Source organism: Alligator mississippiensis, chromosome 15 (assembly GCF_030867095.1).
Source record: "Alligator mississippiensis isolate rAllMis1 chromosome 15, rAllMis1, whole genome shotgun sequence".
NCBI lineage: Eukaryota > Metazoa > Chordata > Crocodylia > Alligatoridae > Alligator > Alligator mississippiensis.
The window spans coordinates 12976321-13002759 of NC_081838.1; the positions used below are offsets into that span (position 1 = coordinate 12976321).

Sequence of the window (26439 nt, forward strand, 5' to 3'; positions counted from 1 at the left end):
AACCCTGCAGCGAAGATGGAGGCCATCAAGAAAAAGATGCAGATGCTGAAGCTGGACAAGGAGAATGCCCTGGACCGGGCGGAGCAGGCTGAGACTGAGCAGAAGCAGGCGGAGGAGAGGAGCAAACAGGTGGGCAAGGGCTGCCAGCACCAGCCTGGACAGCTCTCTCCCTCCTGCCCCTGCCAGAGATCCAGCACTCCCTGCCCTGCTCCTGGCAGCCAGGGGACCTTGCCTGGTCCAAGGCAGCTGCTCAGGGAGCCCCATGCAGCTGTCTGTCCAGTCCAGCAGCTGCTCCATGGTGTGACTGGCTCTTGCCTGGAGGGGTGCTCAGGGTTCCTCAGCTCCTGTCTGTTCCTGTCAGAGCTGAGTCTGGCTTTGTCTCCTAAAAGAGAAGGGTGCTGCATGGACCCCTGCTCCCGGGCAGTCTTGAGCAGCTTGAGTTGGGGCTCCCAGGGTGTCTTCTCTGCTGAGGGGCATCTACAGAGTGCTGACTCCATTCATCCTCCTCCTCTGAACCCCAGAGATGGGAGGTTTCCTCCTTCAGCTGCCTTGCTTCAAGGTCATCAGGGCTTCATTCCTGGCGGTTTCATGCCTGGGGCTGTAAACCGGCCCTTTCTTTTAAACAGCAGTCAGAGGTTTTGGTCCAAGTAGGACCACATCCAGCTCTCAGGAGAGACAGAGCCATCATGGGCTCAAGAGAAGCCAGGTGGGTGGTGGGAGCTCCTTAAGCAGTTTGTCCCACTGCACACATGCACGAGGAGAGCCAGGTGCCAGCTGGGGGCACTGCACTGCTCTTGCATACACTGGGTTAAGGCTGGATCGGTCCCAGATCCCCCCAGTGAGGTGAAGCTCCAAGCCCAGCCCTGCAGCACCAAGGTCCCCAAAACATCCCTGCATCTGGCAGGGAGGTGGGGGGATACGAGTGAGGATCTGTGCAGCTGGCCCTTGGCTGCTGGGGGAGTTTTGCCCAGGCTCTGGCACCCCAAGGGTTGTGGCAGCAAATTGAGGCAGCCAGATCTGCCCAGGTCCTGGGCATCTGCTGCAATGTGACCTCTTGCTCCTGCCTTTGCAGCTGGAGGATGAGCTGGCAGCCATGCAGAAGAAGCTGAAGGGGACTGAGGACGAGCTGGACAAATACTTGGAGGCTCTGAAGGATGCCCAGGAGAAGCTGGAACTGGCGGAGAAGAAGGCAGCCGATGTACGTATGGCAGGGCTGGTGTATGTACGGTGGGGCACAGCACAGAGGGGCACACGCACAGATGCTTTCACACATAAGCAGGTCATGCAGGCGCATGCATCCCCCATCACATACGCATGTGGTCTCTATGCTCCTAGGCTTGGCTGGGACGCACACAGCCCAAGCATAAGTTGGAGCAGCCTCGGGGCTGCTCTTGCTTGCACCCAGCTGCCCGGGGCTGTTCTGGAAGTGGGGGGGAAGCCTGGCTGCATCTCCTCACATCAGACAGGGTTGGGCTGGGCCAGGGGTTAGGCTGGGAGCCCCAGGGGGGTTCCCTGAGCTTTGCCCTCACCCTGCAGATGCTGTCCCCCAAGGACCTGGGTCCGAAGCTCACACCCCCCCATCCCTTGGCTTGCATGTTGGCTGCCTGCCAGCACAGCGTGTGTGGATATTAATAGGCCGCCCGCATACCTGGCTATTCAAGCACAGCTTGGGTTTCAGGTTGACACCGGAGGAGCTCACCCTGTGCTGGTTGCAGCTAGGGATGGCACCAAAGTGCTGCTTTGGGCAGCACATCTCATGCCGATGGGCTATCACCCCTGGCATCCACAGGGGAGAGCAAGCAAGCGGCATGGGTCACCTTCCCCTGGCAGGTCCTCACCCTGGGACTGCAGCCACCACCTCACAGAGGCTGAGCCTGCCCTGTGCCCTGGGGGATCACCCCTGCTCTGAGGCTTGCAGCTGAGTCTGGGGATAGGATGAGTGGTCAGCAACTTCCCAGGCCAGGCAGTGAGAGGTGGATGGGTGTGAAGGGTCAGCCCTGCATGTGCCAGGGTGCATGTCTGTGCATCAAAGTATCTGCGTCCACATGCCTGTTCATATATGTGTGCTGGTGTGTGTGCATGTGTGCTCTCATGCATGTACCTGGGAAATGCATGACCTGATGCATGTGCAGAGGCCTTCCTGCTGTCACTGGACTTGGCTCAGCTAAGTTACTCCAAGGTGGTGATGAGAGAAGGGGGCAGGCAGCCGGGGAGGTCAGCTCTGCAGCGAGAGGATGCTGAGTCTGGCTTCGTCCCTTGCCCCTGATTGGCACGACTGTCCGGAGCCAGGCGGTGCATCCCTGGGACAGTGGCATTCGCACCCAGCCCCAGAACACAAAGCATCCCTTGAGAACAGGGAGAACGTCATCAGAGCTGGCGAGGGTCCATCCCAGCTTCAGTCCTGCCAGGCTCCAGCCTCTGTGCTGGGAGCGGGGGAGCGAGTCAAGAGGGAAGCCTGGCTCTGGTCTGCTCACGCCTTAGTGGAGAGGTTACTTAGGATTCAGGTTCCAGTGAGGGGAAGCTCTGAGTCACTGGCAGTCAGCCCCTCCAATGTCCAGCCCATGGCCTCAGGTCTCAGTGCAGGTCCTAGTAGACCAGAGCATCCTGGCCAGGCTCATTCATGGCCAAGAATCTGGTGACACCAGAGGGGGTGGGAGGCATGGGGGAGCCTGGTACTGGGGGCCATTGTTGCTACTGTCCATGCTGCCCCCACCCTGTCCTCAGAGCTATCAGTGGACCTGTCTCTCCAGCACAGAGTCTATCTAAAAAGTCTCTGTGGTGCTCCCCATTGCATGCAGGGGTGAAGGTGTGAGCATGGGTGGGTGCAGAGATCATTCAGGACAGGATGTCCCCAGTGACTTGTGCTCATGTTCAGAGTAGCAGGGCGGAGAAAGCCTTGTGCACAGGTTTTCTGTGCCTCACTGCAGCAGCAACTGGGGCATGCAAGCAGGCTCTCTGAGCTGGGTTCTTCCTTCCCAGGGCCTGCCCTACTTCTGGCCTAGGGAGCTGAGCTGTGGGGAGCAGTCACAAGCCCCTGGAGGATTTCTGCTGGTGTGGTGGGAAGCAGCTTCCACAGAGCCATGCTCAGGGGCTCAGCACAGTGACAGGAGTGACAACACCAGGGTGGGGGCACAAGGACCACAGGGTGACACCACTGGGAAGCCCCTGTCCTTGAGCTCCAAGCCCGGGAGGCAGGTCAGGAACAGCTCATCAGCAGCGTTCGGCCTCCATGAGTCACCCGTGCAGGGATGGTTTGGCCAGGAGCTGGGATCCACAGACATAAAAAGCCTTGTTGGCCTGATGGGGGATGAAAGCACGGCGGCCACCTCGACAACTGCACAGGCCTGCTATTGTTGGCTGCGGTTTCCAGGAAAACAATGGCACAAGCTGCGCGGGGCTGTGCCCCAGCCACCCGCCTGCCCATTCATCATGCAGCTAAGGGCTGTCAGAGCCCCTTGCAGCTGCTGTGGGGAATTAGAAGGGGTTTATCTGTCCATATTTATCATCCACAGATATGTGAGGGATGACAGAGCTTTCAGCACCCTGTAATAGCACCCGCATTCCCTGCCCGCGGTGGGAACATGAGCCCCTGGGAGACAGTGCCCAAGGATCTCTGTCGGGGCTGGAGCCAGGAGGACAAAGTGTGTCCCCTGCTAACAGTAAGCAGAGTAGGGGCCTTGCCGGCTTCCCAGCCCAGTGCTGAGACTCAAGGCTGCATCACAGGGCAGCTGGAGGTGGGGACCCATCCCCTTCTGTTAAATCTGGCACTAGGACCAAAAGTTCAGGGTAGCCTCAGAGACCTGGCTCCAGGTTAGGAGAGGGCAGAGCTGGCCCTAGGGGAGCTCTCGCAGTGCCCCACACTGGTGCAACAGGTGCGTGAACAGGGATCCTCATCCCCTGCACTCCTCAGCCTCTGCGCTGGGGGAGGTTTCTTTGCTCAGAGCTTCTTCCATCAGGGCTAGTCCAAAGTGGCCCTGAAGGATGCAAGCAGTCTCAGTGCACTCCTCTCAGCCTTCATGCTAGCCAAGCACCCGACTTCATCAGAGTGCAGTCAGGAAGCTGAGGCTTCCTTGTTCAGTTGGGTGCTGGGGTTTCCTTCCCCTCCTCCTGCTTCTCTTTGCTTCCCCTCTGCTCCTTTTCCTTCCTGCCCGAGTTCCTGCAGTGCAGCAGCTGGGCCCAAGACCTCTTCGGTAGCACTAGCCAGTTAGCATGAACAGCCCAGGCCAGATAGTCCCTCACCCTGCCACATGCTTGGCTTGACTGGCCGTGCTGCCCTGGCCTGGATGATGCTGGTCAGTATGGCCCAAGTGCACGTGTCTCTGTCCCACTGCCCATGGGGAGGGGAGTTAGGGGAGGGTTGCACCTGGCACATGCACCCTCGGGAGAACCTAGATCTGCATGAACATGCTAGGGATGGCCAGACTTCAACTAATAGAACAGGCTCATTGCAGGGCCCGGTGAGGCTGGCAAGAGTCAGGTAATTGGAGAGTCTGATCAGGCCTGGCTAGCGCTTCGCACAGGCTGTCCAGAGACCTGCGGGGTGTGAGTAATTATCACAGGCAAACCAGCTGTGCAGGGCTCTGTCCTCTGTGCTGCTGTTGTCTGTGACACAGGCAGGGGATGGGGGAATGCTGGGTCTGCCTGGCAGGAGGGAATCAGAATGGACAGATGCACTGAGGAAAGGAATCCCGGTCCTCCCTCAGGTCTGCACAGCCCACCGGCTCTGGATTCTCAGGGGCTGGTTGTCAGTGTGAACGGCAGCAGCAACGTGGGGCTAGTCTAGGGGCTGGTCTGAGCTCAGGCAAGAGGGGTTTTCCCTGAATGGGGATGGGGTAAAGGCTCCAGGACTTGGACCCTACAAAGTACAGCTGGGTTTGACCTCACAGAAAAAGGGCAGTTCCTTTGAGTCCCTCTGCACATGGATTGACTTCAGTCCCTCTGAAACGCAATACCAGGAAAGTGATGGGTGGATGCAGTCACATCAGATTAGATCTGCCCGTTAGTGGCTTTGTTTGTGCCTGGACATTTCCCAGCACAAACGAACCTCATCTGGGCTGCTTCGGAATTGATTTCAGGCTGTCCCTGTGCAAAGCTGCATGGGCCTAGCTGAATGGTACAGCTTGGATACAGCCCTGGCACATTGTGGAGGAGGCACAGGAGATACCAGGGCAAATGTGTGTGGCCTTGTGCAAGCAGCAATGTGGCAGCAGCAGCTGCAGGGTTCTGGGGCTAAGGTGTCTGCTAAGGAACTTTTAATTTTTAAGTGCAAATGCACAGGCTGCGCATAATGGATTTGTTGTGAGGGAAAGCAGTCAGTGGCCTCGGTCGTGTTGAAAATTAGCTTCTCTCTGCAAAATCTGCAAAACAGAGGAAGGCTGCTTAAAGTTAAGCTCTTCCCAGCTCTGTGCCTCTAAGAGCAGAGGCGTGTGGAGAGGACTTAGGACCAGCTACAGCTAGTGTGCTTCTGGACATGTGTGCGGGGGAGGATCAGAGATATCCTGTCCTGGGGCATCTTAGAGCCCAGGACTTGGAAGCCACAAATTACAGTGGAAAAAATGTGACCCTTGAAGGGGAAGGCACTGGATTAGGAGATCTATTACAAGCTCCAGATCCTTTTGCTTCCAGCTACCCTGGTCTCTAGTGACCGTAGCCAGATTCTCAGCTACTGTAAATTGCTGTGGCTCCCCTGACACTACTTTGCCCCCACTGAGAACCCAGCCCTCCCCACAGGGAAAAAGTCTAGTGCGGGCTCCACGAATCATGAGAGTGATTCATGTGTCATGAGAGTCTTAGCAATCACCCCTTTGGGGGTCCTTGGCGTTTGCCTCCAGCTCCTGAGCCTTCAGGATTCCCATTTGGAGCCTTTTCCTGAGGACTGGAACTTTTTGTTTTTAATGTGAAAGCTGCAATTCTCCCCCAGTCGCATGACTGAACGGAGGGCTAAGGAGGACACCAGATATTGCAACACTGGTGATATAGTTATGGTACCTAGCAGCACTGCTGGCCCTGCAACTCATTCCCGAGCTGGCGGCTGGTTCACAGCCCTGTAGAATGAGTCGGGCATTGTGATACGTTTCTCAGGCGCTGTGTTTTCCCACAGCTGGTTGGGGGCAGAACCAGGTGGGCAGGCTCGGGCTAAGGGACTTCAGCAGCTTTCAGAGGGTGGAGAGTCCTCCAAAGACCACTGCCAGCTGGCACAGGTCAGAGCCACCCCAAGACTGTTCTACCCTGTACCCAGCGGTGAAGGTGGGAGAACATCAGGGAACTGGAGCCCAGGCCCTGACAGCCCCCTCTCTACTGGGCCTGGCCTTCCAGGTCAGGGGCTGAGGTACTAAGTAAGAGGCCATTTGCTTTGCCTCAGCTGAGCAGAGCTGCAGACTCTGGCAGTGTGGACCCAGGTGGTGCGGCAGGCTGAATCACGCGGTGCCAATGAGTAACCCAGTTACCTACGCAGTTAACCTAGAAAACGGGCTCCTTGCTTCATCTCTGGACAGTCCCGTCTGGAGCAGGATGTCTGCCGTCCTGCCGGGGAAGGCGTGGGAGACGTGGGCCGTGTGAGCTCAGCGGAATGGAATGCCGAGCTGAGCCGGCAGAAACGGATGATGTCGTTGTGGGAAGCGGCGATGAGGCGTTTGGTCCTTGTACCCATATATGTATGTGGGCTCCTGCATAGGGCCAGGACATCCCTGGACACCGGGGTTGATACATGCGTCCGCTGCGTCGGGGGTTTGAGCCCTGAGCCTGGGGACTTGGGGGGGGGTCTTCCTCATGGCCTGTGTGGGCACTGAGGGATGGCTGGGACTTGAGGGGCTGCAGGGAGACAACTTTGGAGCCCACGTGTGGCTCCTACGCCCTGGCCCAGGGGTACAGGAGAGGTTTGTTGGTGGCTCTGAGATGCTCCACTCCCACCCCGTGGCCCCTGTGGCTCCGCTCCCACCCCGGGGTGTGCGGCAAGGGACTGCGGTCTGGCGGGGTGGGGGATTCGGGGTACAGGGCAGCTGCCCATTGTTGGGGGCTCTGCTCCCACCCTGGGGTGCACGGCGGGGGGCTGTAGTCCGGAGGGTTGCAGGGCAGGTCCCACTGTTGGGGTCCCCAGGGGTACCCCCAATTCACGGGGCCTAGGGCCGCCCTGGGGGCCTGTGCTCGGCCCCGGGACCCCCTAGGGGGCGCCAGCGCCCCTGCCCGGCCCGGGCAGCGAGGGATGCGCCGCCCGGTAACCATAGCAACCGGGCGGGGCGGGGCGGCTCTCATCCGGGTTCTCCCGCCGCAGGCGGAAGTGAAGTCACTTCCCAGGTAGGGGGCGGTTCCGGTATTTCAGGGCGTGGCCGGGCGGAAGCGGCCGAGTAGCGCGGGCGCGGGAGTGGAGCAGAGCAGGGTTGCAGCCATGGCCGGGGCTACCACGATCGAGGCGGTGAAGCGTAAGATCCAGGTGCTGCAGCAGCAGGCGGACGACGCCGAGGAGCGCGCGGACCGCCTGCAGCGCGAGGTGGAGGCCGAGCGCCACAACCGCGAGCAGGTGCGGCCCGGAGCGGGCGCGGGGGAACAGGAGCGGGGTCCGGGCGGGGGAGCAGGCAGGACCACGGTGTGGGGGGAAGGGGGAAAGCAGGGCGGAGTGGGGGGGATCGGGATCGGGGCCCGGCGGGGGAGCTGCTCCCTGGCGCGGTGTGCGTCCCCCCCGGGCAGGGCAGGGCAGGGCAGGGTGGCGCAGGGCATGGGGTCCGTTCCCACGTGGGGGTGTCAGGGCGGAGGCCGGGCCGCGGGGGGGGGCGGCTCTTCCGCTGCGCTGCAGGAAATGAAGCAGCAAGTTTGGCTCGCGGAAGCGCTTCCCCCCTGGGGCGGTGCCAGGGTCAGTGCCGGCCAGTGGGTCCCCTCCCCCCTCTTGCCCTCCCCAGCCTGGGGTCCGCATGCCCTGATGTGGCTGCTTTGTTTGGTGCCAGGGGGTGGCCAGGGGTACAGGCGAGGCTGGCGCCCTCTTTGCAGGCGTCATGGGGGAGGTCCTGGTGCTGCTTGCGGTTTGGGAAGAGGTGCGTCGGCCCCTCCCCGGATGAGCTGCGCTTTCCGCCGGCCTGGCGTTGCTCTTATCTCGGCTGCTCATCGCACATGTCAGGGTAGCCAGCGCGCCCCTCTGGATCTTACTGGCAGGCCCTGGGATGCTGCTGAGCTGGCAGCTCCGGGTGGGGGAGGCCGTTGCCAGCTCCCTTTCAGAGCTGGCGTCTTCGCTGGGCTCCCAGGCCCTTCCCAGTACGAGATCACAAGGCTGCTGTGCCCCTGGCGTGCGGTGGCTTTATAAGGGAATCTTTGGGCTTTCAGTTCAAAGCAAGTTCTTGCAACTTGAGCTGAAAGAATAGCAGCCCTGCTAGCTCATCCCAGCTCTTGGTTTGTGGTTGGAAAAATCTGCGTGGAACATGGGAATTCAGTTCCCTGCTGCAGCCAATGCTCAGAGCAGCTCCGTCTTGTGGGAAGCTCGTTCCAGGCTGAAAGCAGGATGTTCTGAGACTTCAAGGGCAGGCCACAGCTTCTGCGTGCCGCCCCCAGGCTTGTCAGCTTTCAGCTCTGTTGGGTTTGGTTGTGTGCTTTCACTGTTGGGGCACAGTCCAGATAAAGCCAGCACCAGAGATACTGAGCAAGAGGCTCAGCTTTGCTTTCAGAGCTGCTTTGGTAACTTTTGACTGGCTGAGATTATAGCAATCCTTTGCAGAGCTGCATCCTTGGTAAAATCAGCTCTGTGTGCGCTCAGCCTCTACATATGGTGATTTGGCTGGATCAGAGCAGCGCTTGGAGTGGTGTTTATGCCAATTTCTAAGACTTAATACCCTGGCTTCTGGAAGTCTCTAGCTTCAGCTCTGTGCTAGAGTGACTGAAATCAAAGCTTTACTGTTCTTGGAAGAAGTTTCATGCCTTGGTAATCTAATAAGACGGGGATAGATTTGATCCCAAAGTAGTCTGAATAAGCCTGCTCATCGTGCTATGAGCTTTTCTGACTACTGGCCTATGCTCGAAATGTGGTAGGAGTTGATGCTAGTTAGTCTGGTCAGGGCACTAAAACCTGGGGTGGAAGTGGGCAGGGCTCCTCCCAGCTTGTGGGAATGGCCGCTTTCCTGCTACTGAGCTGGGCAAGCGGGGTAAGAATGATGACGACCTACCCTTGCACGTACAGTGCAGGGACAGCCGACTGCATCTTTGGGGACTAGCAATTTGTTTCTACAGATCTCCCTTGTAGACTCCAGCTGTCTGCGAGCATGTTTGCTGTATGGTGCTGAGGGAAGGTTTATCTTCCCTGAGAAGTAGCTGGCTTGGGGAAAGCCGGGCCTTGTCTGGATTCCCAGTGTGGAACTGGGCAACTCCCTTGTGGCCTTGCCTAAATGGCATGGCTTGAATCTTTCTGAGAGGGAGGGCCCTCCTTTGCTGAACAATGCCATTCCCTGGGTGCTTTATTCCTGCAGGTTATCTGCTCTGGGAGTGGTGTTTGGCTAAGGATGGGGGGAAGGCGGGGGAGGGGAACTGATCCCAAGTCCTGCTAGCTACCTGTGTACTCTGGTGGCTGTGTCCTGCAGAAAAGGTGCTGGGGAGCACACTGCCCAGGTTAGTTGAGATGTGCCAGGCACAAGACAGGCTCATCTCAGCTGGGCGGTGACTAAACCATCCATCTGGGGCTGCCTTCCCAAAGGCTGGGGGTGGAGGAAGCAGCACTCCGGTGATAACCAGTAGGTAGGGATGAGGACAGGGGACTTGTCAAAGCAGCATGCCATGACCTGCACTGTTCTGCGTGGGCTGAACACCCGAAGTGGCTTGATACCTGCAGCTGCCTCCCAGAGCTCGGGCTGCCTGACTGCATGTTGTTTTTCTTCTAGTCCCTTGTGAGCCCAGGCGCTGCTGGGCCTGGGAGTGCCACAGCCCTTGGCCAACCCACAGCTGCGGCTCTGCAGTAGCCTTCCCCCAGGGAGCCAGCTCCTTACTAGGGAGTTGCCCTACCCAGAGGCATTCTGGGGAGGAGCGGACTCTGAGTCTGCAGTCCCTTGAGAAATGGGCTTGCAAACACTTGTGGGGTTAACCTCCTAAGCAGAAGGGAAACCTCCACCTACCTCCAAAGTGCTTCCCTGGCCTAGACTTCCTCTCACCCTCCTTCCTCCTTTTGTCTCCTGGCTTGTGTTTGCATAGGTGTGTGTTGAGAGTGGCTTGCTGCATTCCAGGGCCCTAGAGTCCAGGATGTTTCAGCTGTGCTGAATAGCTTCCTGTACCTACAGCAGGGCTGCCTGGCCACACCCATGGCTATCTGGACTCCAGAGTACTGGGCTCTGGCTCCCTTCATTGTGCTCCGTATCTATGAAACTTCCTGGTGGGGAGGGGGTCACTACTGGCAAGCTGCAGCCAGGTGCTGTAGGACATGCATGGCTACCAAATGCCTGGGCTTGGATGAATCTGGAAATCCAGGCCTGTGCAGCAGCTTGGAGCTGGGGCCTGACTGAACATCTGCATAAGCTTAGTCTGGGTCCTTACAGATTCCAGCATTACCTCAGCACACAACTATCTGGAAGCCAGGCTGCTCCCTGCTGGGCCTGTGTCTAAAACTAGGTGGGGTTCTCTCTTGGAGCTGGCATGGGCAGCTCCGGGAAGCTGGCTGCTGGATGGCAGTGTACCTGGGATGGAGCCTATGTCTGAGTGGTCTCTTGCTGAAAGTTCAAAATGGGCTTCCATGAATATGGAGGGTTGCAATTCGGGGGGGGGGGGGCTGCTGTGCAGATCTGGCATGTGCTTTCAGGGGGCGTTGTTGGACTCCCCACACTTCAATCACTGCTGCTTTGATCTCTGTGCACAGTAACGAATCAGCTTCTCTACTCTGCTGCTCTTCCACTGAACTTGCTTGGGTTTAGACAGAGTCTCTGCTGTGGGGAGGGGGCAGGTGATAGGCAGGATCTGTGCCCCCTTGCTGCATCCTAAGAGTTCCCATGGGTTGTGTAACAAGAGCTGGGGAACAGTTCTCCTGGCTTGGTGGCTTCCCCTGGCTTTGCTGCTCTTCTCACAAATGGGCTGAGTTGAAATGCTGTGGGGCTGGGGCAGTGAGACTGCAGCATGAAGGAAACCCCTCCCTGCACTGGCACCACCTTGCTGCTCAGGGTATTTCATTGTCTCTGGTGGAGGAAATGGGGGAAGGGTTCCAGGAATCCTGCCTGGCTCACAGTCCAACACAGAGGTGTCGGCAGCTCTTGGCATGTTCTGGGAAAGTGGAAGTGACAGCACTGGTGATGCTGCCAGTGCAAGGAAACTAAGCAAGTTGGAAAGTATTAAATGGAGGCTTAATTACTGGGGAACTCCAGGGTTTGGCACTGAGGTCTTGTCCTGGCATCCTGCTGGGGAAGGAGCAGCCAGGTTCAAAGTCCTACACCAGCATGTATCCTGTCCTGTGGGGGGGGAGGGGTTGGGGGTGCAGTGACCAAGACCCCAGGCCCTTCGAGGTAGGGAGCTATTGGCCTTGCTTCTCCATTCCCAATCCTTGAGGCAGGCTTGTCCAGGATTTGCTGTAAGCCTGTGAGGATGGGATAGTTCTGTCTAGGCCTCGCTGGGAGGGAAGCTGCACTGCTGCTGTACAGATGTGAACAAGAGGCTGTGGGATGGCCTGGACCATGCACAGAGTAACCAGCCTGCCGGTCTAATGCCCAGCATGGGCCACGTTGCCTTCTAGCTCGGTGCCAATCCAATCTGCTGCTCTGCTTGGTGGCCTGTTGCTTAGTGTGCGGGGGGAGGGGGGAGCGGAAATGCCTGTTCATGCTCTGGCTCCAGCACATGCAAAGCAAGGCAGAGCATGGCCAGGCTTTGTGGTGGGTAGCTAATGAGGAACTTGGACTTGGGGCAGGAAAGGCCAAGCCTGCACTGCATGTGCAGGGAGGCACCCAGAAAAGCAAGGGAAGGTAGCAGGTATGAGCCCCAGGCCCCTGGTGGGGGAGGCTCTGCTCTGCAGTAGAACAAGGCCCCTCCCAGCCCTCGGCTCTGCTTTCATGTGCAGCCTCCCCAGGAATTCTTTTGTAATTGCGGCATTGTCCTGGTATAGGGAAGCCTGCGGTTGTCATAGGAACACACACGGCCATTGGGCTTCTTGCTGCCCTGCAGCATAATGAGATGTTCACTAGTGCTCTGGCTTGGGCAGGGGCCCTGTAGCGGTAGGCAGCCCCCCTCCAGGTGGTATCTTCTGTGGGGCCCTGCCAGTGGGGGAAGTGATACCAGAACAAATGTGCTCGGGGCATTCCCCAGCAGGCAGGGGGCTCTACGCTGGCTGCTCCTACCTGTCCCAGGGAGCCAGTGGGCACTCAAATTCCTTACCCTGTTACCAGCAGAGACACGTCCTCAAGGCTGCCGGGAATGTCTCTTTGCCATGTGGTGAGGGGGGGGTGGGCCTTGAGGCTACAAGCTCAGGGAAAGGGGGGGGGGGGGGGGGGGGAGAGAAGGCAGAGGCTGCCTTGCTGTGGCTGGGTGGGGTGGAAAAGCAGGTTTCCTCGTGGGAAGGGATCTCCTGGCATCAGCAGGGCTTGTATCCAGCAGGACCTGCCAGCTAAGCACAACCTGGTGTGGCAGGGAGGCTTCGGGCTCTGTCTGCCTTGTGCCAGCTGAGTGCCAGGCTGTGCTTGGACTTATGGCTCTCTGGCTTTTGCTGGGGCTCTCTGACTGCCGAAGATCCAGCCAGACCTTTAGCTGAGCTGCTGCCTTTCCAGACCTATCTCTAACCTATGATTTTTTGCCCTTCTTCAAACAAACCACTTCCCTACTCCAGCACCAGGAGCTGCTGGCTGCTGTGGCCCACAGCACAGGCCTCCAAGCACTCTCAAGGGTCTTCCACTTTCCTATGAGAAATCTCTTTCCCATCATGCACTGAGAAATGGGCCCCTGGAAGGTGTGGCCTTCCTACACTGAGTGCAGCATCCGGCTGTGCTGCCATGCAAGGGTGGGGCGCATGAGCAGATTCCCGAGGGGAAAACCAAGGCTGAACTGCATGGAGCCCTATTCTGACACTGGCCTCTTTCATTGCTTAACGGTTACAGCAGGCTGCTGCCCTGCCCCCTGGGCACAAGCTGCCGGCTCGGACCACATGCCTGGGCAGGCTGCTTTGTCGCAAGTGGCGGTTAGGGCATTATTTCAAGCAAGCCTAATAAGGCCTCTAGGATGAGGCACGTGGTCACGGGGTGACATGGCAGCACAGCTGTGCTGGATCGCGGCTGGCCTGCTGTGCTGTTCTCCCACAGGGTTTCTGGTCTGATCAGGAGAGACCAGACTCCTCTGAAGATGGTTGGGGGCGGGTGGGGCATGTTGTGCTTGCTGTAAAGCAGTGAGCCGATGCCTATAGTTTTTGCAGACTTCCTACCAGATTCCCAGGAGGGGCCATGGGCATGGGCCCATAGCAGGGCTGACCAACATGTGACGGGCTACACTGTGTATAGAAAGCCTGGTGTGCAGATCTCAGGAGGGCTCCTGGGTGCTCTGCTGATGCAGCAGGAGCGGTGACAAAAGTTGCCTCCAAACAGGTCATTCCTGGCTCAGACAGGAGGCTGCAAGGCCTCTGTAGGGACTCTTCTCTGAATGGTCTTCCAGAGAGCCCTTCTGGAGACCAGAGCTCCCTTCTCATTCGGTGCCTGTCAGTTCACTGAGAGCAGACTTGGGGTTGGTTTTGTTCCGTCTGGCTAGAGAAGAAGTTGGAGTTTATCATTGCTCTTAGTGCTGTGGCCCCCTGGGCTAGAAGCTCCTGGGCAGAGTCTGTAGAGCAGGGGTGGGCAAAATGTGGCCTGCCAGGCTATTCTATCTGCCCTACAGGGCCCCTAAAAAATTTAGAAAATTAATATTTATCTGCCCCTGGCTGCCTGTCATGTGGCCCTTGATGGCTTGCCAAAACTCAATAAGCGGCCCTCTGCCCAAAATAATTGCCTGCCCCTGCTGTAGAGACTTCAGCCCCCTCCCCAGCCTTTCTTTCACAGTGGGGTAGAGGGGGTTGTTCCCAGTGGCCAGAACTGCAAAGGCAGAGGCTTCTAACAGAAGGAGCACTTAGCCAGGCTGCTTAGATAATCTGACTGCCCTCTGACCTGAGGTGCCGCTTGCTGGGAATGCATGTGGAGTGGCCTGGCTGTGTGATGCTGCCTAACATGCCACATGTTCCTGACCCTTGGGCAGTCCCACAGTGCACTGCCAGGTATAATCTGCTGATTAGTGGGCGTCTCATTCGGTGATGGGCATTACGTCGATTCCCTTCAGCAGCTGTCAGATGCTGCTCCAGACCAGCTAATTGCTGCGCTTGGCTCTCCCTAGGCTGAAGCAGAAGTGGCATCCCTGAACCGACGTATCCAGCTGGTTGAGGAGGAGTTGGACAGAGCCCAGGAGCGTCTTGCCACAGCGCTCCAGAAGCTAGAGGAGGCTGAGAAAGCTGCTGACGAGAGTGAGCGGTGAGTGGAGCCCAGGGTTTGGCCAGCTATCTGTGCTTCTGTGAGACCTGGCAAATGCCACCATGGGTTGGAGATCCACATTTCTATGTGGCTTGAGGGTGGGGGGAATAACAGTGATGTATAACCCTCGCTTTTGCTTCTTTGGCAGGGGCATGAAGGTGATTGAAAACAGAGCCCTAAAGGATGAGGAAAAGATGGAGCTGCAGGAGATCCAGCTCAAGGAAGCCAAGCACATTGCGGAGGAGGCTGACAGGAAGTATGAAGAGGTGAGGTCTGCAGAAGCTCTGGCAATCTGGTCTTGCCTGGGGAAAAGACTTCTCCCTCTCTCTGTCTGGGAAATACTGCTGGTGTGGGTGCTGGAGGACAGGCTGGCTCCCAGCCGCTATCTTGTATTCATAGAAAATGAGGGCTGGAAGGGACCTCAGGAGGTCACATCTAGTCCAGCCCTCTGCCTCAAGCAGGACCAACCCCAACTAGATCATCCCAGCCAAGGCTTTATCTAGCCAGATCTTGAAAGCCTCCAAGGATGGAGATTTGCACCACCTCTCTGGGTAACCTAACGTGTTCCAGTGTTTTACTACCCTCCCTCCTAGTGAGAGAATTCCTCCTAGTATCTAACCTAAACTTCCCTTGCTGCAACTGAAGATTTGTTGCTCCTTGTTCTGTTATCACCCATCACTGAGCACAGTCCAGCTCCATCTTCCTTTTGAACCCCCCTTCAGGGAGTTGAAGGCTGCTATTAGATACTTACTCAGTCTTCTCTTCTCCAAACTAAATAAGGCCAGTTCCCTCGGCCTCTCCTCACAAGTCATGTCCCCCAGCCACCAAACCATTTTTGTTGCCCTCCACTGGACTCTCCAATTTGTCCACATCCTTTCTGTAGTTGGGTGGGGGGAGGGGGGCACAACTGGACACAGTACTGCAGATGTGCTATTCTCCTTGCAAAGGAACTAGTGGACTGCCTGGTGCTCTCCTCTGGGCTGTGTGGCTTAGGAGGAGGAAGCTTGTTTCTCTCTCCCATCTTCAGGGTCTGGCTTCCCCTTCTGCAGGTTGCCCGGAAGCTGGTGATCATTGAAGGAGACCTGGAGCGCACTGAGGAGAGGGCTGAGCTTGCAGAGTCGTGAGTATCTCACCGTTGCTCTTGCCTGCATGACTCCACTGCACGGAAACTAACCTAGAAAAAGCATCCCAAACCTTGTTAAACAAGGCCCGGGGGAGGGAGGTGGGGTGCTAGGCCAGCAGGTGAGGGAGGAGAGGAGCTTCACACACCTTGTGTTTGGAACAGGGACTGAGCTTGCAGCCTGCCTGGGCCCACTTAGTGCCTAGCATACATGGCTAATGGCCTTCCCTTGCACTCCTGCTTTGCACTCAACAGCACAGCTTTGTGTGGTCACCCGGGCACATGGTCCTCTGGCTGGGGTTGGGGTGCAGAGCACGAGCGGCCACAACTCCGCCACCTCTGCAGGCTTCTGCAATACTGGGGGTGGTCTCAGGGCAGGGAACAGCAGGTGAAGTCCTGGTCAGAAGGAATGCACACATGTGGAGGCGTCCGAGTAGATCTTCAGGGGCAGTCGGGCCTTTCTGTGGTCTTCTGGGCCTTGTGTAACAAAGTCAGCCGTGCACACAGCAGGCAGAGTTCTGCTTCCCTCCTGACATGCATGTCATGACCAAGACTCTTCTTTGTTTCCCCTCCCCCTTTTTTGCTCTGCTTACTGTGTTATTGGTGCTCCTTTTGACTTTTGCCCCCACCTGGCTTGTGCCATCATGTGACCGCCACTAACAGTCGTGTCCGGGAGGTGGAGGAGCAGATCCGAATGATGGACCAGAACTTGAAGTGTCTGGCTGTGGCCGAAGAAAAGGTACTAACTGTCCCCTCCTTGGACTATGACACCTGCAGGTCCTGCGGCCTCCTCACTGTGCTCTTCCCTCCTTGTTAACGGCATCTCTCCTTTCTCTCCCTTCTGGAATGCTCCATTCTCTCCTGCTAGCTGGCAACCTCCTTCCAGATTAGGGGCAGCTGTCTGCTCACTTCCCTCTCCACTATACTGGTCAATAATCCCATTCTGTGTGCAAGGTGCTGCATCCAGCCCCTCTTAAGACCTTGTCGATGTTGCAGCAGCGTTTACAAGGTGCTTAAAAGGGGGCATCTGGTCTAAGCACCTGAGTGGTGCTCACTACCTGCACAAGTGCTGGCTTCACCCAGCCTGCTCCCAGGAGCCCTGTCTCCTTGTGGTCTTCTCTACATGTGGATTCACTTCGCTTTTCTTTTTTTTCTCTCTCTCTCTCTCTCTCTCTCTCTCTTTTCCCCCCCCGTGTTCTTTCCCTCCTGTTTCTCTGTCCTTCTCTCCTGCCTTCTTTACAAACCTCCGCAGCAAATGTTCCGAGCTGGAGGAGGAGCTGAAGAATGTCACGAACAATCTCAAGTCTCTTGAGGCCCAGGCTGAGAAGGTAGGGCTGCTTTGGAGGGCCCAGAATGTGCCTGCTGTTTGGCCAGGGGCTCTGGCTCCCACACATCCCAGAAGGTGAATGCTCCAAGAGCTGGGAGCCTTGCTGCAGCCTTTGCCTGGAGCATGCTGCTTGTGCTCCTCGATACTGCAGACCCAGGCTTACCAACCTTTTTAAATGCTGTTAGCAAGTAGTGCTGGCCTCGCAGGGGGTCAGTCTGGTGATGAGTTGTGAAGCTCTTTCCAGGAACCTGGGCCCAACTGTTTGGGCTGCCTGGGTGTGGATTTGGCAGCCCCCTCTGTGTGCTCTGCTATCATGAGAGAGGCCTGGAGCCAGAATCCTAGCTGGGTTCCTGCCACGCAGACATGGCTCTTGAGAATAGAGGCAGGTCCTCTAGGCTGGGGAACTTCATGGCACATCTAGAAGCAGAAGTGAATCCCTCCTTCCTGTGCTGCTCATTGAGGGTTTGGTAACTCACTGGCAGACTCTGAACTGCCTGCAGGAAGGACAGTAGTGAGTAGAGCTGGGCACAGCTGGAGCCTCACTGCCTGCCTCTTCCACAGTACTCCCAAAAAGAGGACAAGTATGAAGAGGAGATCAAGATCCTGACCGACAAACTCAAGGAGGTGAGTGGCAGTAGTCTTCAGGTAGGGGAACTTGCTTTTTGGCATGCAGGATTTGGGCAGACCTGGGGGGGGGGGGCCAAGCTTGTAGGGGGGCACCTGGTTTGATGCCTGCAGTCCTATGGCACTGCCACGTGTGGCTGTGTGCCTGCCATCCTGCTGGCTGACCAACTCTGACTCCTCTCCTGGGACAGGCGGAGACCCGTGCCGAATTTGCTGAGCGATCAGTAGCCAAACTGGAGAAGACCATTGATGACTTGGAAGGTATGTTGTGGGGTTGGAGAAGCCATGCTGTCACAAGGAGTGTTAATGGACTCTGCCCCAGCAGCTGTGGGGCTTGGGGCTGGAACTGAGGGAGAGGACAGGCTGCCCCCTGCTCGGGACATCATTGTGCTCTTGATCAGACTTGGGTAGACCTGAGCCAAGGAGGTCCGAGCTCCCATGCTACCCCTCCATGCCAGCCTGGGCTGTTCATTGGAGTGCTGTCCTAGGTGTGGTCTTGGGTGATAGCAGGCCATGCAAAACAGACTTCCTGGCCTGCCCAGCTGCCCTGGGCATGGATCCCGAGGAGCCTGGTCTGAGTGACCCCAGACAGCAAGGCCACCAGCCTCCCCAGCTCTTTGCAAAAGCTTATCTGGTTTTGGGCGTTACCCAAGCCTTGTTCCATAACAGCAGCCAAGCAGCAGGCGGATGAAGCCAGGCAGCGATCCAGGGCGAGGTGCGACTCTCACAGGGCTGTGAGCTGCATGACTTCTCATGGAGACAGCGCTGCATGCTGCAGCCTGTCCCTCAGCTGGGTGGCTGGCTCCAGCTGTCCTGCTGCTGCAGCAACGTAGCTGGGGGCCGGTGTGGCAGGCCGTACAGACAATCGCTGCATTGTGAGCAGCTGCTCTGTAGCATAGATGGCCATGGGGGAGGAGTCCCTGCTAGCCATGAGAGTGTGTTGGTGTGTTCCTGCACACTGGCTTCTGCTCAGCCAGTGATGGCAGGGTCTGTTGCCTTGCTTCATTATTTGGTAGATAATGCAGGTGCAATCTGTCTAGCTCCTCCTGCCCAGGTGTACATGTATCTTGGAGTGGGAGTCCCTCCTAGGGTCTGCTGGTGAATCAGTTCAAAACAGGTTTTGGGCTTGAAAGCGGGGTGGGGAGAGAAGCAATACAAGTGCTCTAGCTGCTCTCTGCCCTTCTTAGCTAGAGAAACCTGTTCCACTCCCTCTGAAAAGGGTTGTGCCTTCACTTCCAGCCACCTGTGTTCCTCACAATCCAGCATTGGTCCCTGCGGATCCAGCAGGGCAGCTGAGTCTTGCACGTGAATTTAGAGCCACTGAAATATTTTTAATTCTTAAAATCCTGGAGTCGATTCCATTGGCACTGGGGTGCATTGCCTGCAGGGCTCGTTTGGACCCAGCTCTGTCTTCAAGCTGTCCTTTTCAACAAAACAGGCTCTTGATGTGACCTGGCTGTGGGGTCTCCAGACACGCTTCATTGTTTCCTGCTGGTAGATCCTCTGCTGTTGCTCCACCCCCTGGAGTTTTGATCAGCTCTTCCTTTTCCCTCACTGTTTCCCTCTTCTCCAAACCTTTCTAGATGAGCTCTATGCCCAGAAACTGAAGTACAAAGCAATTAGTGAGGAATTGGACCACGCCCTCAATGACATGACTTCCATGTAAATATGAGTTGGCTGGTGTTTGTCCTCGCTTGAGCAGGCCTTTGGGCCAGCGCTTGCTTGGTTTGCCACGATTGAGATGTTGGCTACAGAAGTGACACTAACTGCGTGTGTCGGTTACTTCTACAGATCTCTGCCTCTGGGTGTAGGCAGAGGTTCTCGCAGCATGCCATAACTCTAACGCTGGCGTCGGGTCCCTGCGATCTGCATGTATGGTGCTGAGTAGGGCTGGCGTAAAGCCGTGCTCAACGGGACTAGCATGAATCTGTTGATCTGAGTAGTGCAGTTCCCATTATGCTGGGGACAGCCATCCCTGTAGCAGGCCATTGAAGCAGGGTGGCTCCAAGGATTGGGTTTGGATGAGGTGGCAGGTGGCTCTGGCTAAACCTAGGGACTGTTGCTGTGAGGCTGGATTGAGTAGATAAGTGATCTGTGGAAGTAGCCAAACGAGTCTGTTGGCATAACCAGCTGTGTTGGCTTTGTTCTGACTTGCTGTGGATTCTAACCAGCTACTCTGTGCGTTTCCCATACCATTAACCGGGGGTGGGCAGGCGCTCACCTCATAGAAGTAAGGACCCTTGGCTCTGGCACCTGAGCACTTGCTGCCCCGCGTGTGCCGTGTGCCAGCACACACCTCCTAAAATGCGTGTCTCCTTCTTTATTTCACGCAGATAAATCTTGTGATTCCAAACTCCACTTTGGATTTGCCTCTCTGCTTGATCACTTGTTCTGCATCTGCAACCTTCACTCTCACGTGCTCATCCTCCTGCTCACTGTGCCTTCCAGGGCCCTTGTCCAGTTAGACTGTATGCAAGGCAGCCCAGGGAGTCAACACTGTAAAGATGCTGTGAAACTTGACAGTGGCTGCAGCCCCTGGTGCACTGCACTTGTTCCTAAACAAAGCTTCCTGTGTATGATTGACATGCCAGACACTGTGGTGCACACCAGGGCTGCCCTTACCGTGTGTCTGGGTGTGGGGCTGAGTGTCTGTTGTCATCTGCCTATTCTGTGTAGAGTCATAAAGCTCCTTTTGTACTTCTCTCTTGCCTCTTGGTTTAGCGTGAAGTCGCCTTTTTAAGGGGGGAAAAAACTACCTACATGTGTAAATTCACGGTGAGTGAAACAGCTGCTCTCAAAACAGGTATCTAGTGGCTGCTCTATCCTAGAGCTCTGGTGTCTTGCCCCAGTGCAACTCCCTTGTCAGTGGAATACATCAATGTTGCACCAAGCTCCGTGCGGCTGTCTGTGTTCTTGCCTCAAGTGTTCACGTGACATTGCTAAAGAGCCCTCCTGGTGCAGCAAAAATCCTGAGGCTGCATTTGGTCATGATCACCCCGATTATTTGTTTGTTTGTTTATTTATTTATTTATTTATTTTAAGCCCATGCAGATAGTGCTGGAACTGTTTTGTGCTAGTGTGCTGTGCAGAGGTTCTCAGTTCATTAGCTTCCATATCCCATCAAAGCATTCATATTAAATGCCTGCTGAATTTTGGACAGGTATTGGTAAGAGGTAAAGTTTCTGCACTGACCTGTGCCTGCTTGGAGGTGAGGCATCTGCCTCTGCTTTCCAGATGTGGGTGTGTCTGTACAAAAGGGATGCTATTGGCATCAAAATGCAGAGCTGGTCACGGGCACCCTTGGCTGCAGGTCTGTGGTGGGATCTACTTGGTCCTTGGAGGTTGCATGGTTGCACACATGCTGCAGGCACATCTCTAAGTGCCACATCTTACTGCCAACCTGGAACTTTCTGGCATCGTTTTCTGGCATGGGGGCACCCTGCACCATGTCGGGGCATGGTGCAGAGCGAAAAGCCATCCCTGCCAGATCAGTCAGCCCTGCTGCTGGGCATTCGTGGGGACTTGGAAAGGTGCAAGGTATCCTATGAAGGCACTCTCACTGTCATATATCCTCCATAGCAAAGCTGCTTGTTGGCTTCTGCCACAGCTAAGAAACTTGCCGCCTCCCCAGCATGAGCGGCATCACATTGCAATCTCAGGCCTGATATGGCCCCTGTTTTTATCCTCTTAGTGCTGCTCCTAGACATCCCAACTGGTCTGGGGAGGGGGGGTGGGCTGAGCCAGCACTTAGCGGGGTAAGACATCCTGTCCTAGATCTGAGGCTGTCCCCTGGGGCAGGGAGGCCTAGAAAGACCTGCTTAGGAGTGGATTAACTCCATCTAAATCTGCATGGAATGGTGGGTAGAAGTGCTTCTGAAATGACCTTGAAGAAGGGAGGTATGGGCAGGACCTCCCTGCCCAGAGGTGGATGGTTAGTGCCCAGGTGAGGCAATGTCTGGTCTGGGGCTTAGTCACTCTGTAGCCTGATGGGCTTCTTGCCTAGCAGTGGGCTGGGCTCCTGGCTGGGGGTGCCATAAACACAGATAAAATCCCTTTGAAATGCAATCCTGAGCCTCCAGGCCATCTGGCACCATCCTTCCTTAGCCCTGGGGGAGGGGGATCTTTTTGAAGCCAGCGGGCTCGAGAACAAAGCAGCATAGTTGGATACAGAGCCCCTTTCCTGGGAACTGGCTAGTTAGTGGGCTGGCGCCAGGCTCCTTTCCTGTAAGCTGTTGCGCTGACCTCTGTGCTGATGGTCCCACAGTGCACTGTCATATTGAGAAGGTCTGTGCTGTCACTAAATCCCCTGGTACAGGAGCTCTGCTTCCAGCTCTTCCTGCCTAAGCAGGGGCTGTGTTTGCCGTCTGCCTGGAGCCTTGCCTGTCTCTGCAGATACGGACAGAGTCCCAGTGAGCAGTGGCCCCAAGGGAGGGTGAGATCTGTGGGGATCTGAGGCTGCAATTCCATGTTACTTCTGCTGTAGGTGCCACACCAGGGGCCCTGTCCCTCTCCTGCTTCTACAACTGCTACTTAACCTCAGGCTTAGACCAGTCACTGGGTGGTTTGTTCAGCAGCCTTCAAGCCCAGAGAATGCATACCTAATGAGTGGAGCCCTTGCTGGAGCAAGCAACAGCTCCCCAAGGATGGGGCAACAGCCCCATAGACATCTGGTCACACCTGCTGCTGACTTTGGGCCCCCTTTCCTTCCCCCTGGGTGGTGGCTGGTGTGCACTAGCTGCCTACTCCCCCTGACCCCAGAATACTGCAGGTAGGCTGCATGCCTTCTGTCCTGTTTGGCAGGGAAGCTGAGCCGGTAGATGCCTGCCCCTCCAGTTTTGAGGTTGCTGGCCCAGTCCTAGCCGATAGAACAGGCCTCTCTGCGTCAGGCAACAGCACGCTGCTGTACCATCCCCAGGGCTGAAATGTAAATGCAGCATGCCAAAGGCAGGTCCTGTTCTAGAGCATCTGTCCCTGTCCTGCCAGCTGACCATGTGGTTCTGGACTTAGCTCTGCTCTGCTACCTGGAGTGCCTGGCTGGTGTTGCTGGGTAGCATGTGCTCCATCAGGAGCATGGGCAGGGCATCCTTGCTAGGTGTCCTGACACATCTGTCCCCAAGGGACTTCCACGGTGGCTCATCGCTAATACTGTTTGAAAGCAGGCAAGGCTTTGGGGCTCCCTTGTACTGCTGACCTGGTAGGAAGCTTGTGGGGGGCCAAAGTCTCACCCTGCAGGTGATCCTTCTAGCTCTTGGGACCCAGCCTTACAAGCACTAGTTCCACATAAATGCTGCCCTAAATGGCCCTGACAACTAGTCTACTTTCTTGCACTCTGCTTATACAGAACACGGTGCCTCCAAGTGTCATCTGGTGTTGGGGCATAAGAAACGGGCTGGCATGTAGGCTTCATCCTCCAGCACTGTCCTCTGCCTTCCTGTATCACTACAGATGCACAGCAACACTTCTGTCTGTACTTGGCTCCTTCTCTGACCCAGTCTGCTTCCTGTTTGCAGGCTGAGGCATCCATGGCTTGGAAGTCATAAAACCACGAGATGCTGAGACAGGTTGTTTAACGTGCTCGCCTTGGTCTTCTACTAACCTTCCCTTTCTCTCTCTCTCTCTTTCTTTCTCTCCTTGTTTCCCTAATCCTCCTGTTGCCGCCGCAGAGCGCCTGTACAGCCAGCTTGAGAAAAACCGCCTGCTCTCTAACGAGCTGAAGTTAACGCTGCATGATCTGTGTGACTGAGGAGGGGCCCCACTAATGACATAAAAACAAGCTTATTGCGAGACCCGCCCAGTGGACCACAGTGAATTCTGATCATTATTACCAGGCGTGCAGCTTGCCCACCTAGTGCAATTGTTGCTAAGGGGGTGGGGGGGCAGTTGCAGTCCTGTATCTAATGTACTGATTCCTTTTTTTTTAATTTCTTCTTTTTAATGAGATTTAACCTCTCTTCAGTGCAGTAAATCCCTAGGACTGAGAATCCATCAGGCCGGCGCCTGGGCAGCTGTGCCCTATTGGCCTGCTGGGCACTGCAGGGCTCTGTGTGCAGTCAGACTAGCAGTCCCCTCCAGCTTGTGGGTGTGGGCTGATTTAGAGGCTTGTACCTATTAGGCAAGCTGCTGTAGAGAAGACCAATGTGTATATGTAAGTGCTGTCCCCTGAATGCCTGTAGGATCTCCTGCTGCATGGATTGATGGCTGTTTCTGACAATAAACCACTGACCTCACGGTCTGTAAGATGACTGCAACCCTGTGCTACTTTCCTATAGACGAGCTCCAACCCAGAAAGTTTGGGGAGGGGCTTGGACAGCTGTGGGGGCTGGTCCATAAGGACCCCAGCTGGTGTGGGGATGATCCTCTTGGAAGTAAGTGTCTGTCACCAGATGCCTTCCTGAGGATGGGAATCCTGTGTGGGTTGGTGCAGGGGGTGTAGAGGTAGCTTCTGTGGGCTCATGGGCAGGACCCCTGGCTTCTGCACCAGGAAGCAGCCTTCCTCCCAGTCTGACCTCCAGGGTGCTCCAGAAGAATGCACTGTGTCTCTGGCCATGCCCCAACAGGCCACCTGTATCGATGTACTCTCTTCCTGCAGCATGTCTGTCCGGTATTCCTGCATGTTGGGATTTGCTAGGGCAACATGATTAAGCAAGAACCCTGGCGCCTAATGTGGGCTCCCCTGGCCCAGGGAGCATGTCATGACCTCTGGGTGGGCTTGAGCATGCATGCTCTTGCTAAGCCACTGTCTCCTGCTTGTGGAGAGCAGCTTCCTGGTTGGCTTCTACCCCTGCTAAGAGGCCTTGCTGCAGAGTCCCACCTTTGCAGGGCTGCTGGTCCTATGATATATGAGCAGTTAATGCCTCCAGTGTGAACTCTGGGAGGGGCAGGCACTGGGTGCAGTTCTTTGGCTGAAGAGACCTGCTGAACACCGCTTGGAGCAACTTGGGTGCCTGCTGGCGGATGCTTGGCCACTGGGCTGAGGTCTGCTCCCTGAAGCATTGGGGGAGGCTGGTGTCACTGATGCTTCTGCGCACACAGTCCAGGTGCTGGCACTAGCTAAACACACTGACCTTTTGAGCAGCAGCTGCAGCAGTACTGTGGGCACCAGCCTCTCTAGAGATAAAGGGCACAAATGAGTTGGGTAACTCGAGGGTTAGTGGTCACAAGGAGTCCTGCAGCCACCATGTAAGGAGGAGTTAATGCAAGGCTGCTGTGCTGGGCACAGGTCGAGCTCTGGCTGGGTCTGTGCAGTTTTAAATTGATTTCTAACTGTCTGACTCTTGCCTCCTGCCAGATAAACTGAAATCCACCAAAGAGGAGCATCTCTGCACGCAAAGAATGCTGGACCAGACCCTGCTAGACCTGAACGAAATGTAAAGGACTCCTGCCACGCCTCTGCCACGCTGCTGGGCCAGCCCATCCGGCGCTGACCTGTAACCCTGGGCTCCACCGTTTACCTTCCTGTTGCCAATTCAGCCAAACACATTCCGCCAGCTTGCCCAAGGGTTAAAGGTCACCGGGTTGGGCAGAGCCTTAAACAGCTTCATTAAGGGAAATAAAGCAATGCAATAATGTTTGGAGAGCACGTATGAGATTGCACATGTTTTGTAACAACCTCTTTTGTAGTGGCCACTGTAAATGTTCTGCGTAGCCTGGGGGGAGGGGGCTCACAAGCGACAGGGGAAGCTTACAGCTTTACAATTTGATACTAACTTTGTCAGTCAGCTCTGCTCCTCTCTGCCTCTACAGCAGGGAGGGGAAGGGGGACTGTTCCTATAAGCCTGCCTGGAAACACAGGCCCCATTGGGGAGCCATGCTCCACCTCCGTATGGCTAGTGGGAATTGGAACTCCCAGGAGCTGTTTGCCAAAAAGCGCAGTGCAGTCTCAGCTTTAAGGTAACTCCCCTCCTGTCCCAGAGCCAGGGGTCACGGGCAAGTGGGGGTTCCTCTTTTTCTTTTTTTTTTTCTTTTTTTTTTTTTTTTTTTTTAAAAGACCAAACCTGTCCTTTAAACATATGAGACCTAGTTGCATAGACCTTTTTTATACCCTGTGTGGCCCAGTCCCCCTCTCTGTAGGCTACTAACAAACAAAAGCAGGCAGCTCCTCTAGCTGGTTGCTGCCACTGGGGCTGAATTTGCCTTCATTAAGTGCTGTGACACCAAGCTTTGTCACTCATCACTGAGCAAACATGTTCATAGCTTAAATACAAAAATGTCTCTTGTTCAAAGAGTTGCTTTTCTGTGAGGGGATCCTTTCCAGCCAGGAGCACTCTTGATGTCTTAACTGGGTACAAGCCATCCTGCAGCGTATTGCTGAAGCTCAGTTGTGTTGTGAGGTGCACGCACTGCGGTCGGTGTGAGGTTTGCATTGTGTAGCTCGTCGGCTCGAGCGCTCCTTGGCTGTTCGTGGTTTTAGGGGCCAATCTGCAGAAGAACCATATCAAGTGTTTTGATACTAAAATTTGAAAATTGTCTTAATGTCTTTTGAAATAAAAGAACCATTCCCTCCATGCTGTGCTCCAGGTGTAGTGGTATTTATTTGCTTTATTTTTCAGTAGATGGCTTCTGGTAAGCTCACGGTCCCTTCTGTGCAGAGGGATGTGGCCAAGGGCACTAGCAATAAAACCCCAGCTTGAAGCTTGCTGGGAATAACAGCAATCTGGAGAGAGAAGGGTAAGTGCGCGTAGCTGAGGATGGTGGAGTTTTAGTTTGGCTTAACACAAATCACAAGATTAAAGGTACCTTTTAATCTTGGCGTTCCCACTAGTGGAATGCAGCCTGCAGAGACCAAGCTCTGTAGCTGTCTGGTACATCCCAGAAACAGAAGAGGGGAAACTAATCCTCCCCTCTTTCAAAAGACTGGATGTCTAGATCTGGGCTTTGGGCTGAAGTCTCTTCCCTTTCTTATGTGTTGAACTACCTGCATTCAGCTGCTGCTTGGTCTTGGTGTTGGA

At 55.8% G+C, this 26439-nt stretch overlaps 1 protein-coding gene across 17 annotated transcripts; it reads left to right on the top strand.

The window, feature by feature from the left end:
- On the top strand, nt 1–25995 carry TPM3 (tropomyosin 3). Of its 17 annotated transcripts, none has more exons than XM_014595790.3 (10): nt 1–129; nt 1073–1198; nt 14287–14420; nt 14569–14686; nt 15470–15540; nt 16204–16279; nt 17429–17491; nt 17683–17752; nt 19075–19153; nt 24780–24869. In XM_014595790.3, the coding sequence occupies exons 1-10, from the start codon at nt 16–18 to the stop codon at nt 24781–24783; spliced, it is 855 nt and encodes a 284-aa protein (XP_014451276.1). In that variant the 5' UTR covers nt 1–15; the 3' UTR covers nt 24784–24869. The 17 variants fall into 17 exon arrangements, with proteins under 17 accessions (XP_014451276.1, XP_019348848.1, XP_019348895.1 ...); XM_019493303.2 differs by lacking the exon at nt 24780–24869 and adding an exon at nt 20213–23033; XM_019493350.2 differs by lacking the exons at nt 16204–16279; nt 24780–24869 and adding exons at nt 16793–16868; nt 20213–23033.
- The last annotated feature ends 444 nt before the right edge of the window (nt 25996–26439 follow it).